The sequence below is a fragment of the Onychostruthus taczanowskii genome, unplaced genomic scaffold (genome assembly GCF_017590055.1).
Source record: "Onychostruthus taczanowskii isolate IOZ18803 unplaced genomic scaffold, ASM1759005v1 scaffold60, whole genome shotgun sequence".
NCBI lineage: Eukaryota > Metazoa > Chordata > Aves > Passeriformes > Passeridae > Onychostruthus > Onychostruthus taczanowskii.
The window spans coordinates 2,347,173-2,365,972 of NW_024503680.1; the positions used below are offsets into that span (position 1 = coordinate 2,347,173).

At 50.0% G+C, this 18,800-nt stretch overlaps 1 protein-coding gene across 1 annotated transcript; it reads right to left on the reverse strand.

The window, feature by feature from the left end:
- Window positions 1-1,339: 1,339 nt before the first annotated feature.
- Window positions 1,340-18,554, reverse strand: SGK2 (serum/glucocorticoid regulated kinase 2). Its single transcript, XM_041419282.1, has 15 exons — window positions 18,538-18,554; window positions 14,756-14,907; window positions 9,501-9,570; window positions 8,267-8,324; window positions 7,771-7,820; window positions 7,126-7,183; window positions 6,479-6,562; window positions 6,049-6,180; window positions 5,114-5,226; window positions 4,603-4,639; window positions 3,954-4,040; window positions 2,581-2,676; window positions 2,156-2,311; window positions 1,703-1,792; window positions 1,340-1,495 (listed from the first exon to the last, which is right to left on the reverse strand). Exons 2-15 carry the CDS (start codon window positions 14,805-14,807, stop codon window positions 1,340-1,342), a joined length of 1,239 nt encoding a protein of 412 aa, XP_041275216.1. The 5' UTR covers window positions 14,808-14,907; window positions 18,538-18,554.
- Window positions 18,555-18,800: the final 246 nt, after the last annotated feature.

Genomic DNA, 18,800 nt, shown 5'->3' on the forward strand with positions numbered 1-18,800 from the left:
ACCTTCCGCCTGCAGCCCTGTGCTCTCAGGCCCAGCACAAAGCAAAGAGCCTCCTTCCCCTCTTATCCAGAACAGCCAGAGATGCACATGAGTGTTTGCAGCTTTAATATAAACCATGTCACATTTCCAATGACTTCAGCATATACAAGATAGAGCCTGATAAAAAAACCAAAACACACAGTGGTACCAGCACAAGGTTCCCCACAGCACGAGCATCACACAACTTTTAGAAAGCCCCTTGCTTATCCCCGTGTTGCTCTAAGCCCCCTCTCCTCCCCACAGCAAAGAACAGCTTAAAAAAAAAAAGTGGGAAGTGACATTCAATTAATACACCAGCTTTTAAATTAAGGCAGAATAAATAACTGTTTCACATCAGTGATGGGCATTTTCAGGTGAGTGCTGGAGCCTGGAGCATGGCCACCACTTGTTGTTCACTGCCCTGTGCTCATCACAGTAGTGTTGGTGTGCCTAGGGCAAGTCAAGCACATGCTGTGAAAGCACCCCTCACCCCCAACCAGAGTTCAGCTGTAAAGGTATTTTTATTTTTCCAAGAAACTCAGCCTCTCTTCCTATCCCCCCCCCTTGATCTGGGATTTTCTTCCCACGCATTGTCTTCTCCATCACAGCCTCGTTGTTGCTTCAGTAGCATCCCAATCCTGGGCCAGAAAGATAATCCACTCACTTTGAGGAGGATCAGACTGGCATGAAAGGACACAGTGCAGTTCAGGACTTGCAGATCTGCAGCTGCCTTTGGAGCAATAACTGATGAACAGTTTTTCACTCAGCCCAGGATGAGCAGCTTGAGTGACAAAGTTCTTGTAAAGGAAGGAAGTCACTGTTCATGGTGGCTTGAAGAGTTTCCTTTTCTGTTGAGGGCTTTGAGAAAGACATTGGACATAGCTGATCATAGTTCCACAAAAAAAAAAAAAAAAAAAAAAAAAAAAAAAAAAAAAAAAAAAAAAAAAAAAAAAAAAAAGAAAATAAATGTGTCCAGTTACAGGGATATGGCTGTTGATGTGAATGATGACAGATACCTCAACCATAAATATAACCACAGAGTGAATACAACTCTGCCAAGTAGAACAAGACACTCTGGGAAAACTATAGTCAGTGTCCCACTTTCCCTGGGAGGGAAACATTCATTTAGGGAGAAAATCCACCAAACAGCAAAAAGTAAGAGATCTGTTCCATCCCAGCTAGTTAGTGTGTTAGTGCCAGTTTCCTTAAACCATGAGCAAAGGACTGTACCAAACCTCTCAAAAGGAAAAAAAATACCAAAACCAAAAAACCCATAAACCCCATTCATTTAAAATATGGCTTGACCAAGCCTTTGTAAAACTTAAATGTCCTCTTCAGTTGGTGCATATGAAAATCCTAAAAACGCGTCTGAGGCACTGGAGCTGCTGGCTGCAAGGTCAGGCGTGCGGGTGATGGAGGCAGAGATGGCTTCCTGGGTGAACTCGGGATCAAAGTGTCGCAGATCAGCTGGGCCAGCCTAAGCCAAGGAGTACAGACACACAATCATCGAGGGAGCAGACCCAAACCAGACCCTTGTGTTCAGACAGCCCAACACAGCTGCTCTTCCAAAAGAGCCATCGCTACTGCATCTGCAGGTCCCAACCCACACCTCAGAACCCTCGGCATCAGCAGGAGATATTTGGAGAGGATCCTTTATGTAAAACAGACAGAATTACCCACTTACCACATTGGGGTTGAATGGTGGGGTAATCCTCTTGTGATATAAATCATCCCAGTTTATTGGGCTGAAGAATACGTGGTTCTTTATCTCAAGCTGTACAGAAAGCAGGAAGGAAAAATCAATTTTCTGCCAACACTCATTTTCCAGCACCTGGTCTCACAGCTTTAAGTGGTTGACTTGAAGTTACCACATACTCATATCCACAAATCCTTAATACAGGAGGCTCCTGGTTCAGGAATCCCCAGAGGGAAAAGACCCATCACACACTGTTGTCCTTAGCTGGCCACCTCCCCTCTCCCTTTGGAAATCCAAGTCAACCCCATGGGTCCCTTGTAGGAGGCTGAAGGGACAGACTGTGTGGGAGTGTTTTTCCAAGGCAGTGCTGTTATAAAAGAAATGCTCAGAATAGAAATTTCCCCATCCATCTCCCTCCTGCTGATAGTGAAGGCCACCTACAAAGTCTGTTTTGGCACCCAGCCTCCTCTTCTGGTCCTTGTGAAGAAGTCCTTGAAGGATGTCACAAGCTGCCACAGTCTTCGTTCCTTGGATCTGTAGTGGCTTGTGCAGAATGTTGTCATACATCTGAGACACATCCCGGCTGTAAAAAGGAGGCTAATTTGAAAGAGAGGAGAAGCAGCCAGGTAAAACATGAGCTACCAGAAGGAGCCACACATTGCAGGTCAAAATGAGTCCTGCAGTGACTAGATGAGGGAGACCTGCCACCTCTGCTCAAAAGGGCAGTGGTAGGATTGGACCAGATCACTAATTCAGGATTTAGCTGTCTATCAAGTACCTCATGAACACCAGACCATTCTCACACCACAGGCTTTGCAAATACAAATTCCACTATGTAAAGTGAACCAGCCCATTTCCAAACTTACCAGTCCAAAGAGCATTTCATAGAGGACAGCTCCTAGGCACCACCAGTCTACTGTCCTGTCATAGGGCTGCTTCTTTAGCACCTCAGGAGCCAGATACTGGGAAGTCAGAAGGAAATATTTGAGTCAAATTATGAAGGAGGGGCTTTGCCCAAACCTGGCTGCAGCTCAAGTTGAGCAAATGCATTAAGAATAACACACATGCTGTTCCTAGTATTATCTAATAAACTCTCCACGTGCTTTGGAGCAATGGGGTTGAGAGACACCTACCAAAGCCCTCAAAGTATCCCTGCAGGCTACAGGAGGTTCTCTTCCTTGAGAGGACTTCTACAAGCATTTGGTATCTGCCACAATTCAGCCACCAATCCTGTCCCACTATGGGATAGCACATCTTTAAATAACTCCTGTATTTTTGAAAAAGCTGCAGTTTTCAGCTCCAGTAAGTCTGTCCAAAGCAGCAAAGCTACCAAGAGTCACCGTCAAGGAGCAGAAGGCAAGAAATTGAGCAGTCTGCAGAAGAGTTTCCCACAGAATTACCTCTGTGTACTATCTGGCTCTATCTAGAACAAGAAAACACCAACACACACCAAAACCAGAAAACAAAGCTCAAACATTCCTGCTTGGTTCATGCTGTACTATTGCATAACTGAAACCTCACTGAAAAAGGAGGGAAATTCCTGCCCACTTCTACTGAGCTTGAATGTTGAAAGGTGTCGTGTTTACAGACCCTTTGTCAAGCTGCCTGGGGAAAGCAGCAGGACAGGTACATTACCTAGGCTGAAGTGCTACCAAAATCCCCAAGCTCAGGGGATTTGTAAGAAGCAGGCAAAAAAACCTCCAAGGAGTCAGACTGGAAATAGGTTTTCACAAAACCCAGTTGGAGTGCATTGGAGGAAAGGCATTTCCTCCCCTCTGAGCAGTGTTTGCATTCCAAGGGGGAGCCTGGTCCCCTCCTCTGCACAGGGCATTCTGCAGCTCCTGCATGCACCAAGGACACACAGGAGAGCAGAGCAAGGTCCTGTGCATGCCAGTACCAGCAGGCTCCTTGTTCTGCACTGCTGGGGTCCCAGAGCAGGTAAACATCCTGCTCCCAAGGACAAGTTTTTCTCCACCTCCCCAGCTACTTTCACAAGCCTGGCCATTTCCAAGTGCAGGAACTCCTGCCCCAATAGCTCATTCATACTCCAAAATTGCTGTGTTGTTACAGGTAGCTGTCTGCTGGATAGGGAAGGCCTTGTCTGAACTCCAGCTTCAGGCTGGCAACCTCAGAGAGCCCATAATTTTTTGAGGTGCCACATAAGCCCAAGACCCAGAGCACCAAGTGCCTGAAGGTTTCCAGCCCCCAGGTCTCAGCAAAGCCCCAGCACATGCAGTACCTCAGGAGTGCCACAAAAGGTAGAAGTTGTCTCCTCTTGCTCCATTCCTTCTTTGCAGAGTCCAAAGTCTGTCAATACTATGTGTCCCTAAAGAAAAGAGCAATTTTGGCTTGTCCCACACTTTGTGGAGAGGAGACAGGACTTCCAAGTATTTGCCTATGCATTACATCTCATGTGGGGTTTGGTTCCCACTGCTCATCTGCTTCACCTCCCTCCCATTATGTTCACCCTATAGTACAGGTATTGGAGCCTGTAGGAAAAAAGTCTAGATTTCTTCTTATTTTTTTATTTGTCTACAGCTAGATAGCCATTAAGAGCTCCAGCACTGCTGTGATTTTTCTGCTGCTTTATCCCAGAGCCAATTTATGTAACAGTCACCACCAGAGCTAAAGCAGTGATCTGCTCTTCACCCCCGATCCCCACCCACAGGTCAGGTCCCAGTTTCTGGGAATGAGCCCCAAAACCATGCAGTTCTTCAGAGGGCAAGCCCTCTCATCCCTCCAGGACCTGCACAGCAGTGCAGTGGGGCAGACAGACAAAATGCATGCCATGCTATCAGCTATAGTCCAGATTGCAAAGCCACTGCCCGCTGCTTGTGGTCCTGATGTTTTTAAAGCCAGCAGGAAGACAGCCCAAGCTGTGAATATACCTGGCAATCCAGGAGGATGTTCTCAGGCTTTAAGTCCCTGCAAGACAAAGTGCTGTTTGAGCAGATTTGGCTGGATATATAAAAAACATGGATCTGAAACTGCTTCAGCTAAGAACAGGAGCTAACAAAGCCTCCCAATCCAAATCACCAAGATCTTCCCAAATTGCAGAGTCCCATCAGTACACATACAGGCAAACATAAATAGGCTGCTTTCACACAGGATCAGGTGTTAGCCTGCATTTCCATGCATAAATTGCCACTAAGAGATGATTTCTTACTTATTGAGCCAGGTTTATTTCTTTAAACTTAATACTCTCAGAGTGATACTGATAAGGGGAAAGAATGGTTTATTGCCCATCAGGTCTTGCAGGGTGAATTGCCAGCAGCACAGTCTTGTCTGGGCTAGGACGTTCTTCAGCTACTCCAGTCCTACATTTCACTTCCCCAGTGAATCCCTTTCCCTCCCAACACTGCACCCCCTGCCTGGGCAGGCTTGGTGCCCCTGCCTTACCTGTAGATGATGTTTAGGGAATGCAGGTACCCAATGGCACTGGCCACTTCTGCAGCATAGAAACGGGCCCGGGGCTCACGGAAACAGCGCTCCCTTTGCAAGTGGAAGAAGAGCTGTGGGAAGGTGAGAGGGCTGATCATGCCTCCAAATAAATGAAGGCTAATCTGGAGCAAGGCTGAAAGCCAGCTACATAAGTGAAAAGTGATTTACAGCAGGTAGCACATTAATAGCACGGAATAAGCCCAAGCCAAGTGAATTTAAGCAAATCCAAACACCTTTCTAAAAATTTTTCATTTCTCCTCATCATTTGCAAAAAATAATAATTAATTCTCAAGCCCCCCATCATCTGCTGACCTGGTTAAGCCCCTAGCTTACTACAACCCAGAAGCTGATTACAGTGGTAGTATGGCCATGAGAAGTGATACATGCAGAGAGCTGAACATGCAAAGATCCCAATCATGAACTCAATTTGGGCAAGATATCCACCTTAATGGTATCTCCCAGCCAGTTTCAGGTAGCACAGAAAGACAGCTGAGAAAAGTAAGCTTCTACAGGACAGAAAAAGTCTAGAAAGTTGCAATGGCATCACCCCTAAGCACTAGACATGGATCCAGAGCTGACCCACAAGAAGGTTTCCCTGAACCTCACCAATGCCAGTATTTCTCATATTCTCCATAGAATTTTAAAATGCCCCAATACTGCTTTTCTCAGAATCTTTACTTTGGAAATAATCTAACTCAGGTCATAGCCAGCAAGATCTTGACTCAATTTACAGGTGAGGTATCCTGCCAGGTATTCCTGGCTGCTCCTTGCCAGCAGTCAAAACAACATTATCCCTCAACATCATTATCTTCTGACAAGAAATAATTTTAAATAAGGCAGCATGCTTGCGAAGGACCAAAAAGGATTAAAACAAAGTCTGGAAGGGCACTCACCTCTCCTCCATTTACATAGTCAAGCACAAAGTAAAGCTTCTCTGAGGTCTGGAAGGAGTAGTGGAGCCCCACAAGGAAGGGGTGCTTGACATTTTTCAGGAGCACGTTGCGTTCTGCCATGATGTGGTTTTGCTATCAAAAAGCATTCAGGTTTCAGGCAAGGATCCAACCCAGCCTGCCCTAAGGGCTCACTGCGGTTTTCAAAGCAGGTGGAAGCTAGGAGCCCTCGAGGGTCATTTCCAGCCCCAAAAAGAGAACCACTCCCTCCTGTCTGACCTAATTAATCTCTGTTCTTTTCTTCTCATGGCACAGACAAATCCATGTTTAACGTGTGAATTGCCTGCCTGAATGCCAGGTACCCCAATTGCATTACCCATAGAGCCCATACACCACCCACAATTTCCAGAACAGCCCAGGAGAGCAGACATACCTCCTTTTTCTTAAGGATGGTTTTCTTATGCAAGACTTTCACTGCATAAAAAGTCCCATCACACTTGCGTTTGGCCAGGAGAACCTGCAACAGAAGGTGCTGGTCACAGCTGCCTGTCTCACCTTGGTCAGTGTGTCCTCATTAGCTCAACTCTCTTGTGAGTGATTGTACACAGAAAACTACTTCAGAGGGCCAGCTACAGGGTTTTAAAGACCAAGCTCCAGCCCTCTCAATTCCCAGCACTGTTTCATTGCCAGAGTATATCCCCTAGACACCCAATAGGAAATAGTTTTGGAGCATTTGAGGCCAGTCCCATTTAAAGTGAATTCTGCCTGTCTCCAGGTTTCTCTGGAGATCTTTTGCTGAACAAGTTTGAAACTTATTTTGAATCAAGCGGTGCTCTTTACCACCACCACCCTGAGCATAAAACTCCTCACTCTTCAGTCCTTAGAGAGGTTGAAGTACTTTAAAGTTAGAATGGACTATTAATAACAGTGTCTCAGGTTTTATTTAATCTCAGTCCCAGTCAGGCCAAACACCTCAGGAGAGGTGCAAGCAAAGGACACAGCCAGAAACTCCTTCAGCAACACCTTTTCCTTCCAAGCTGCCTCTAAACAGCTGCAGCCCACCTGCAAAAGCCCACTTACTTTGCCAAAGCTTCCTTTGCCAATAACCTTCAGGAAGTCAAAGTCTGTTGGCTTGGCACTGTTGGGCAAGAACGAAACAAGTTAATGTTTCTGGGAGAGAAACACGCAACAGTAACACCACCATCAAAGCAGAGTTCCTGCTTGGAAAAACGAGTGTTTGTGGAAGGGATTAAAGGGCGCTGGTGGGTGACCCTCGTCCCAGGCAGCTCAGGATTCACACTGTGTGTGTCAGTGCACCCTGCAGAGCACGAGCAACCCCTCAGCAACCAGGGGCTGAAGACAGCAGCTGTAAGGAATAAGTGATGCCCTCACAGGGCATCCCTGTTTCTAGATGCACCACCGTTTATCCCTGTTGCTAGAGAAAGATAGCCAGGAAGCCAGAAGTGACAAGGAAGACCTTCCCTTACTACCTCTCAAAAGAAAAGGGACAAGGGGCTACAGACATGGCCAGGAGAGGATGATTATAGTGAGTACCAGCTACAGCTTAGTCTTGGAAGCTGGTGCATTGGTGGCACATATGATGTAAAAGAAATGTAATTGTCCAGACTCCTGCAGACAGCACCCTGTGACACACAGGGACCATCTGCATCCCCCTACCACATCTCTTCACACTCCACACCCTACCTGGCTTTGCAGGGAGCTTACTTGGGGTTAGCAGAAGGTCCGAGGTTGATGTTTTCGGTTGGAGTTGAAGGCTAGAGAAGATAACAAGAATTTTAGTCACAAGGACTATGCTGCAGGTTGGGTTTTCCTTTCCTCAACACAGCAACCCTCACACAGAGCCATTGATGAACACCCAGTGGATACTTCAGCAAACATTTAAGGTCTCTTTAGATGGCCTTATGTACACACAGCACCACAGAGCTGCAGCCTCTCTCTTCCCAAAGACAAGGGGATACATACACACACAGGTGCTCTTCCTGTTCCCTAGGAATCTTACTGTCCCCAGACCCTGGGAACATCATGCCTTGTCCAAAAGGGCCTCCCTGCTGTTTTTCCTCAACCAGCATCACCCACAGGACAGGGCAGCAGCAAGACTCCCAGCAGGCTAACATAGGCTCTCTTCTTGTTTTTCTTCTAAAGGCACCAGCCCCCTTTGTCCCAAAGGTGAGGATTTGCTTCATCAAAGCCATGATCTCACCTGGGTGCTTTTGTCTGGGCTCCGGGAACGATCCATTAAAAAAACAACTCGCTCAGCACTTGGGAAAAGAAGAGGAAGTCAGTGTTGAGTACAAAATCCAAGAGAGAAACAGCTTCACACCGTTAACTTGCTGGGGAGTAGCAAACCCCAGTGTGTGCACCCCTTCCATCATAGGAGGGCTCAGCTGAGCTCCCCAGCACTGCTGCCCCCAAAGGATGGGATACCTGCACTCTGGGGGAGGCAGGGAATGGTGTGTGCTGTCAGAAGGTTAGGGAAGCAGGGCTCCTGGCTGAACAAACTTATCTAATATTAGCCCCTGACTCACAATAGCAGAAGTTGCACAAGCACATGAGGGCCAGCACAGCCCCAGCAGCAGCACAGCACCAGGCCAGGTGAAGTCACAGCTCTCCTGGCAGAGATGCAGCCCCCTCCCCAGTGCACAGGGATGCTGCAGCCCAGTGAGTATTCCCACAGGGTAGCCAGGAGAGTCCAGCTAGGTCCAGGCACCACGGTCCATGGGGCTGGCAGCAGCCAGAGGCCACTCCCCAGGTCAGACCAGGGCAGCCCAGGGATGTTGACATTGCAGGGAAGAAGAGCTGCCATGGCAGCCAGGGCAGGCTTGGTGAGCAGAGGCATTAAAGGTCTCTTGTCTGCCTGGTGCAGCTTTTGCTGGGACTGGAGAAGCCAGACTTGAACACTCATTGGTTCAGATCCATCCTGCCTGAGCATCGCTGGGGATGGGTGAGCCTTGCCTCAGGGATTCCTCCCTTTGGTTTTAAGGGTACATCTATGCGCTTTGCAAAAACCAGAATTAAGAGGATAACATGAACAAAACAACTCTGCTCCCTTCTCCCCTGCCCCAGAGAGCTTAGACCCCCCTCAGCCCCACCACACTACGTCAAGGCTCTGAAGGCTCACATCCCCACAGCCCCCCTCTGCCTCACCCCTCCCAAAAAGGGGGCCCAAAGACCCCACCAGCCTCCCTGCATCTCACCTGTGGGTGCTGCCACTCTCTGCCCCCACACACCACCAGGGACAGACCCCCAGCCATCCCAAAGAAACCCCTCGTGCACAGCCAGGCTGGGCATGGCAGGAGCTGCCGGGCAGCAGCTGTGTCAGGGACTGCCCGCATCTGCCTGGTGCCAGCCAGCTCCATCCACCACCCAGCCAGCACAGGGGTTATCAGCTGAGCTGTTAAAGGGCTCCCATCCCACTGGGAGGGGTTCATACTCACTATGAGCAGAGCCTGGAGCCAGAGGCCTTGATGGTTTGTTCTATCCTCTCCCGGCCGTGCTTGATGAGTTCTGTGAGCAAAGTTGGAGCACCGAAGCCGATTAGCTGGCAGCGTGATCACAAGTGCACAGAGGCACATTTGTTCTTCACTGACCTTGCTCTTCTCTCCACAGCCGCCCTCCTCCCCCTTCCACTCACATACCAAAATAACCAGGAAATTATAGGAGCCAGGACATCTTCCCTCCCAGCCTCACCAGGAGCCCTCAATAGCTCACAGGACAGGGATGAGTGCCACAAAACAGACACCCTCTCTGGTGGCCAAGGGGACTCAGGCTAAAGCACCACTGTCAAGCCTTTCTGAGCCACCCCTGTGTCCCCAGTGGGGACAAGGAGAGTGCTTACAAGGATGAGGTTGTACTGGGATACGTCACACACTTGGCACATCCCCTGTCCCTTCCATTCAGGACTCTGTGAGTAATTAGGGACGTGAATGAAACCTTTCAGGCCCTGCAGGAGGTAAGCCAGCACACACACATCACAGCAGTGACTTGCCCAAGGACACATAGCCAGCTCCAGAAGTTGGGATTCCCACCATGGAGCATCTCTGCTGCTCAGCTGTACAGGCTGTTGCCACCACTCATCATCATCATCACCTCTCCCTTCACAGAGAGGAAGCCCTGAGCCTGCTCCCTGCTGCACAGGCTGAGCCAGAGGGAAGCCCAAGGAGTGCAGCTGTACAGAGGAGTTCCATGTTTTGCTTAGGAGTAGATAGCAAAATTATTTCAAGGCTCAGTTTTACTCCTCAGCTCTGCCACTGAAGGGAAAGCAAGAATCAAAACATTCACAGAAATTTGTCTTTCCTTTTCCATCTAAAAAGAAGGGGCTTTGTAGACACAAGCAAGCTGTCTTCTTGGAATAGCTCTTCTACAGACTAAGGAATGTGCAGCACCAATTGCCAGAGCCCATCTCCCTGGGCAAGGGTTTTGTAGGACAATGAGTTTTGAGGTGAACAAGCCCATAACACAGCCCTCCTGCATGGATCTTTGGATCTGCCAGGCAGGGAGTCCTGGAACTCCTGAGAGCCCCTGAGCTGGCCCCACCAGCAGATCTGGGATTTGGGGGCAGCTCTGATGAACAGCCAAAAAAACTAAGCTGTGAGGTTAGAGTTTCTGAATGGATAAGAAAGGCAAAGGGAATTTAAAGCAAAGCCCACAAACCATGCAGAGGGAGAACTTACAACATCAGGCTGGTCTGAGCCCCTGACCTTGTCCATACTTTGCCCTGCAAGTCCAAGATCCTGTCCCAGCTGGCAGCCACCAGCAGGGACAGCATGCAGGCAGCACCCAGACAGATCAAGCCCCATCTCCTCCCTCTGGGCATAGTCCTTTCTGTGACAGCCCAGCTCTCCCAGGTCTGCTGAAGGTCACCCAACACCTGCCTCAGGGCTGTGTCTGCCTCTCAGGCTGCTGGACAGGCTGGGAAGATTCATGGCCACAGCAGAGGGACACCACTGCTGCTGTCTCTGAGCAGACAACACTCCCTGAAGGATCCAGACCTGGGAGGAGGCTGGCACAGGGCACACGCGTGTGTGTGGACATGCCCCAAGCTGCACATGGCAGCAGTAGGGAGAGGAGTGAAGGTTCCCACCCCTGCTCAGGAGCCTCTGGCCAGAGCAGCCCAACCTAACACCTCATGCCTGCTCACTGCCTGCAGCTCCATCAGGTGGTACAGCCCATTTCCTCCAAATGTGATGCCCCACGAGCTTGAGTTTGGCCTCAGGGCCACCTTGCTGCCACTGTTCTGGTCCCAGACTCTGGGGAAATGATGACTCAGGGACAGATGGAGAAATCACAGCTTGGGCATCATGGAGAGCACATGAGCAAGCCATGGAAACAAATCCATGGGTCTTGGAGGTATTTACAGAATGCAGGACAAGTTCCTGACTCAGTCCAAGGGGCTTGGACAAGCCTGTTTTAGCAACCTGCAGCTAGGCAGGAGCCCCTTCCAGCCTGGCAGCCCATTCATGCCTCCCTCCACCAGCCCTGTTCTGCTCCACTGCCTCTTTGCTGGAAGTGAAGCCACTCAACAAGTCCCTGCTGACCAAGGGCAGCCTTTTCCAACACGGCTTTTTCATTAAAGGGACTTGCTCTGAGTTAAAGTCTCTGGCACTGAAGTACCATACCCATTTGTAGGATGTGCATATTCCCCACCCCAACACTTCCTATTCAGGTTCAGAGCCACCTTCCCCAGCCCAAGTCCACTTTCAAAACCAGGTTGGTTTGTGGTTTAAATCTCACGAGCAGTCAAGCAGGCGTTTCCTTATCACTAACAAACCCTACTCCTCCTAAAGCAGAAAGATTCCTGAGCACACACACTGAACAACAGAACCAGAAATAGGTCACAAAGATACGCTGGAATCCTTGGTTATCCATGGCCAGCTGCATCCCTCCTCGTGCCTGCTCAGATGCTCCAGGCACGGCCAGGGCCACAGAGAGCATTGACAAGCAAGTCTAAGAGTTCCCCAATATCACAGGACTATTACACAGCAGGAACACAGACACCTGCACCCCACTCCCCCCTCCTCAAACACCATTTCACCCCAACTGCCAGCCACAGGCACCCCCAGGCAGGAAGCACCCGCTCACACAACAGAAAGCTGCTACTTCCAAGTTGGAGCAGTTCCTGCAGCTAAATCTCCCCCCACCACACATCCCTCAGTAACATACGTTTTCTTCCCAGCACAGCACGAGCAGCTCCCTGTTCCTCGCACGGTTCTGGCAGTGGTGACCCACATTTCCCATGCCAGCCCAGCGTTATTTGCTACAAACACATTACTAATGCAAGGCGTACCTCGCACGGAGACACAACCTCACAGACTCGTCATCTGCGGGCTGCTCCCACCTCCTCCCTGATGTCACCGCTCTCGGCAGCCTTCCCTGCCTAACCTACATTGCAAACCCCTCCGAGCGAGTCCCTCGTCCCCTCCTGCTCTGGGAAGGGCTGGCTGCAGGCCTGGAGGGCTGTGGCTGGGACAGCAGGTGATGTTGTGGAGGAAGCTCAGAGTTTGGGGCAGGGATGAGGGAAGGGCACCAAAGGCAGCCTGCAGGTTTCACCCAGCACAGGGGCTGCTCTCAGCTTAAGGGGGAGATGCCCCAGTTTCAGCTCAGAGAGGAGCAGGGAGGGAGGTGGGAAGGAGGATTCCTGCAAACATGTGCTTCTGCTGGGGAGAGAAAAAAAAAGGCTCAAGTTTTCCCCTGCTACAGATCTAAGAGATAGCTGCAAGCTAGTACTGAACTCCACTTTCATCCCCATTGAGACACTACAGCAAGTCCAGGAAGAGGAAAGACTTTGAAGAACTTCTGCATTTCAGGAAGCTTTCTTAGCCAGTCTCTGGAGACCTCTTGGCTTGTCCAATTTTCTCCTGCAGATCCTGTCCCTACACCCCAGGGACACTGCAAAACAGAGCAGGAGTCCAGCCTGGCTCAAATCCTCAAAATTTTAGAGAAAAGCTACATGCAGAACTTAAAGAAAACAGCAGGTGGCTAAAGCTTGAAGCACTTTGCAGAAAAATTCTATGAAAACAAGTCATCAAACATACCTGGGAGCATATCCCCCAGAGGCTGAGGCCTGAAGCACGGGAAGCATTCCACAACCACTGAGCACAGAGACCTCTCATTCCCCACACTCCCCATCTCTGCATCAGGCTCCCCTGCCTGCCTTGTCAGGCCAGGAGCCCAAAGCTCCCTCCTAAAACCCAGAGGGGAAGAGCTTTGTTTCCTGCAGCAGTTCATTTAGCCCCTAAACATAACCACCCCCAACTCCTCAGAGTGATAATGCCACTACTGGTGCCTCACTGCAGCACTTTAAAAAGAGCAGGAAAAGCTGACCAGCTGCAAAAGATGAAGAAACACCTGCTAGCTGTATGCAAGGAGTGAGAATTTAGGTGGGAGGGAGAGTTTTGGGTGGGGAGGAAGAGGTGCAGGTGGTGGGTAGAAGCAAATTACAGCCTGGCAGGCAGCTCAGGTGTTCTGAATAATTTTTTACAAGTCAGCTGGAAATTTGTCCTCTGTCCAGTGGTTTGGAGGAAGGTCAAAACTGGCATTTGGTTCAGGTCAAACCCTGAAGAAACTGCTTTTTACAATGTCCTGGGGACCCTGGAGGGCTGCAGCCAGGGCAGCCAGGTTGGTGTTTTGCAGCACTACTAACTGCAAACATGAGCACATGGGGAGCCTGGAGATTTGAGAGACCAGAGACTGAGCTCTGAGCAAAAGGAGACCTGGGAGAAGGGCTGATGTCTTTTCTCTCTTCATTAAATATAAAACAGTCACTTTTTGCTTCCATTGTAGTTTCCTATTAAAATCTCCCTGCATGCAGCTGCAGCAGCAGGAAAGCAGCTTCTGGAGCAATTTCAGTGGTGGGTGCAAGGAGGTAAAAGCCAGGCTGTGGCAGCATTCCCTGTGGGAAGCAGAAGGGCTGGCCACCGTGGGATGGGTCCCTCACCCAGATTGCAGCTACCAAGGGAGATCATCAGGAACATCTGATGTGCTTGGTGCCATATGTAATGAGAGATGGGGAGCAGCATTTTGCTTGAAATATTACCTTCTTTCAGGTCAAAACCTGATTTTTTGCTCAGCAAATATTCTCAAGCTATCAGCACTGACATCTTTTAAGAATATCCCTTGTTTTTCTTTTCTCCAGCTTTGCCTCCACTTGCACTAAAATGGTCAAATTTCAGAATAATTTCATGAGTTAACTTACATTTTCTAGTCAGTGCCTTCTGCTTTTCTTTCTTTAATGAAAATCTCTGTGTTATCAACAAAATCTACTTGATTTTAATTTCCATGGAAAAAGGTATCTTTAATTAAAAACCCATTTTCTATCTAAAGAAAAGAAAGCAGGAGGATCCTGTAGGGAAAATTTTAATGGCTAAAATGCATATAACACCTAATCTGATGACAGCTAGTGATGGACAAAGTCATGTTGGGTCAGTTTTTGTCCATTCTACCCCCTCTGAGGATCACTGACCCTCCAGTGCTGGGTGTCACTCAGGGCCAGGTGTGCAAGGCAAAGCTGCCACCTCTGTGTGTGTCCCATGGGAACCAGGCTCCCTGCAGCCCTTGCTGGGCAGGCTGAGCCTGGCTGGAGCCCACCAGGAAGGCTCTGCAGCCCAACACTTGTGGGAGACCATGGGGAAGCCTTCTCCATGCCCTCACCATGCCCAGGGCTCAGTGGCACCATGCCACCCAGCAGCATTACCTTTTGTCTTGCCCAGGGCAGTGGAAGAAGGCTCCATCCAGGCCACGAACATAAGCCAGCCAAAATAATCTCCTCTCCTTGTAGCTGGGGCAGGAATTCAGCTGCTGGCTCCGGGTGTCCTTGGGAAGCAGAGCACGCAGATGTTCCTCTGTCTGCAAAGGTGAAGGGCACAGGAGTAAGAGCAGAAACAAGTCCTTGGGTGCAGCACTGGCTGCCTGCCAGCCAGCCACAGCTTTGAGACACTGGGACAGTTCCTGACCCTCGTCTGGGCAGAACCCACCCAGTCTGGTGGAGATCACTGCGGAGTTCTGCCATCACTCCAGTGACAAACCACTTTGGGACTGGCAGACAGAGGGAATGGAAGACAGCTGAGAGGTTTGGCTCCTGTAACACAGAAGAAATTTACTGAAAACCTGGTAAATTCATGTATTTCTGCTGTTGGGAAAGGATTTGGTGTTTAGATGCTTCTAGGAGCTGAAACCCAGTTCACCCTACTTGTACCCAGGGTGACTGCCCTGACACTGGTGGCTCCCTGGCACAGGAGCAAACATTCCCTGGAAGCACAGGGACACATGGCCCACCAGTGAATCCCCAGTGCAGGGCAGGTTCTCACTGGAAATTCAACATCAGACACCTGGAGCAGCTGCAAAGAGCTCTGCCTGTGGAGCCCTGTGACTCTCCCTGGAGCGGGAACCAGGGTGAGCAGTTGTCACTATGATGACATGAGTGGGACAGGCAGGTGTGAGCAGGGTTGGCCTCCTGCCCTCCCCATGTGTAAAAGGTGAGGCTTTGCCCCTGCCCTGTGCTGTGTGCCCACAGCCAGTCCCCCCTGCAGCAGCTCTTGTCCCTCACCCATCATGGCCCGTGCCCATGGCAGGACACATCAGTGCCACCCTGCAGGGACTTGTGAGTGTGGGAGCACTTAGGGCACACACATCACACAGGCACATGTCCCTGCAGGTGCCAGCACGGTAAGCATGCCCCCTTACAGCAGCACTGACCTTGGCCCATTCCCCTGCCTGGAACTCACACGCTCCTGGACAAAATTAAACAATTCTGGTGGAGCTGGGGAGCTGCTGATGTCAGGGCGGGGGTTTGCCAGCATTGCTGCTCCTCTGTGTCTGGCTGCTGTTTCCCTGCCCTCCAGAGAGCACATCTGTGCCAGGACAGCCTCTGGCTGGACCTGAGTTCAAAGGTGAGGAGCAGATCTCAGGCAATTTAACCCCTTCTGTGCACACGTCCTGCCTGGACCTGGCCAGACCATGGGGAACAAACTCTGGCCACAGAGAGGGATTTTTTTCAGCTGGACTTGTGCAGCTCAGAGCCTCCAGACATTGCCTATTCTTGGAAACATCTTCTTTCCTCCCAAGAGAGGGAAGCTGCCTTTATCTTCCCCAAGCCCTATAAGGGGTAAAGAGCTGTGTGGTCCTTCCATGGCTGAGTTGGATCCCTACAGAAAGGACCATCCCAGCAAAGCCACGTTTGCAGCTTCACCAGGACAGGACACATCCAGTGGGGACAACAGGTCCAGCCCATGGTCTCTACACACAGAGAAGTACCCTCTCTCTCTCTGTTACAATATTTTGTATGCTATTTTACAGGGGAAGATATTCCTAATCTTCCTATCTAGCAAAATCCATAACCATAATCATAAAAATGTCACTGAAGTGGAACAACACAGTCCTGAGCAATTGGAATTGCAGGGAAAGTCCAGATAAGGCTAAAAACAAATACTCCTCTAGAGAGCACAAAGCAAGAGACCATGGATCTGCAGTGAAAGGTGACCTAAAATATTTGGCTACTCAGTTATCTCTGCGGGGTAAGAGCTAAGATGAGAAGGATAGGATAGGATAGGATAGGATAGGATAGGATAGGATAGGATAGGATAGGATAGGATGTTCTTTAAAAGCTCAGAGTCTATTTGTTCCTTTTAGGAGGATTAATGAAAGAATAAATAGATTATTGGTGACCATTGCAGCTCTTTAAATTATTTCCTTTTTTTTTCCCCCTCTACATTTTTCTTTCAGCTTCAAAAAGCAGGACTCTGCCTGAGGCTTTGCCTTTGATTTTGCCAAGGAATCCCCCAGAAGTGCTGGGATATTTTCCATGTTTTGAAAAAAGGAGATAAGAGGAGGCCACTGGGTATCAAGTTTTTATTCCAAAGGACAGCTAAGGCTGAAGGGTTTGAACAATTTTTGTCACTTTTTGTGCCTCTGTTTCTGTAAATATGAGTGTGGCAGAATCTTACTGATGTCTTGTAAAGCCTTTACATTTTCTGCAGAATCAATTCCTGAGGTTATTGCTGCCATTAAATTAGGTGGCTGTGACTTTTTTTGCTCCCAAGTGCTTTTCAAGTGTAGGCACAGTCTCAGTGAATAAATAACACACCATTGGAAGCAGTCTGACTGTAAGTGACCCTTCCTGGCCAACCTTGTCCTTGCAAAAGGCTCAACTGTCCTTGCTGCTTACTGTCCCCTCTTCTCCTTCCCAGCAGCACTTCAGCACACATTACAGCCTGTGTTTGAGTAAACAACCCCAAACCCAAAAAACCACAAACTCCAAACCCTGTTTTTTGGGGTGAATACCTCTTTTTCCCTGTAGCACAGGTCAGTGTGACACAGGGCCACACTCCTGAGCTCAAGCCCCAGATGTGCTCACCTGCTGGGAACAAGGGCAGAGAGGCAGTTTCTGACTGGACTGGACTGAGCAGGGCTCAGCAGCTCAGAAGTGGCTCTGAGAGCTGCCCTGCCCAAAGCCAGGCCCCTGGCACAGCACTGGCTTCATCAGGAGCAGCTGTGGGTGCAGTGTCCCTGGGAATGCCTCCCCTCTGCCTGCTCCATCCCTGAGAGCTGCCAGCTCCAGCTCCACTGCATGGGATCCATGTTTTCAAGCCTTTTCATCCACTTGCAAATCCTGGGACGCAACTGGAGCTGGCACAGCCAGAGATTGTCTCCAGCAGAGTTCTACATACCATAACCAGTGAGCAGCCTAGTCCAAGCTGGGCTTGAGGCATTGCCAGGACCTGTGAGCCCTTGTGCAAGAGCAGCAGAGCTGTCCTAAAATCTGCCAAGAACAGCTTTGTTCCCTTGCTCTGGAGCTGAGCAGGAACAGCCCTCCCTGTCCTGCCAGAGAGGGGTTTGGGAATGCTCTGGCATTAGAAGGCTGCTGGACACCCCTGAGCTTCACCAGGCCCAGCCTCAGAGACTCTCAGAGCCCAGGAGACCACAGGAGACAACAAAACCTGAAATTTTTGGTGTAAACTTCACCCTTCTGGTGCTGACTGCAAATCCCAGTGGAGCCCAAGGCTCCTTTCCAGGTGCGGGTGGCCCAGGACCATGGGGACACACAGCTGGTCTCTGCTGATCTGCCAGCTCCTGAAAGTACCCAGATCAGGAGCGCTCATGGGTGCTGCCCACAGGAACCCACCCAGCTGAGCTGATGTGGGGCTGCAGGGATAAGCAGGGTGATGGAAGTTCCTTTGATGGAAGTTTCCTGGGGGAGGCAGAGCTAATGCCAGAAATTTTCCCAGCTAGTTTGCAGGGGCAGCAAGGAGGCTGCTCATCTCCTCTCTGGACTTCTCCACATCTGGGAAACAACCCTGCTGCTGGAACTCAACCCCTCTCCACTTCCAGCTGAGGAGCAGCTTTTCCAGAGGCCAGCCAGGTTCCTGGCAGCAAGGAGCGAGTCCTTCACAAAACCCTCTGCTGCTCCTGAAGGGCTTCAGGAAGTCATTAAAAGAAGGGAAAGTCTCAATCACCCCAGAGAAAGCAAAGGGGCATTACCTGCAGACAGGGCTCCCGGGATCCGGCAGCAGGGCTGGCGGGCACTGCCACACTCTCACCGTGGGAAGCAGCTTGTGCCTCTCTCCCTCCCGTTGTTTTTATTTTGGCAATGCAGTCTGAAGGTCGAAGGAAAAGTCCGAAGGAGTGGCTTGTGGCAGGCAGTAAATTATTACCCTGGACCGCTCTCTGAGGGGACCGAGGCACAGGGAGCTGGGGTGGGAGAGGAAAATCCCTCCTTGGGGGGATTAGAGGGCAGCTGGCTG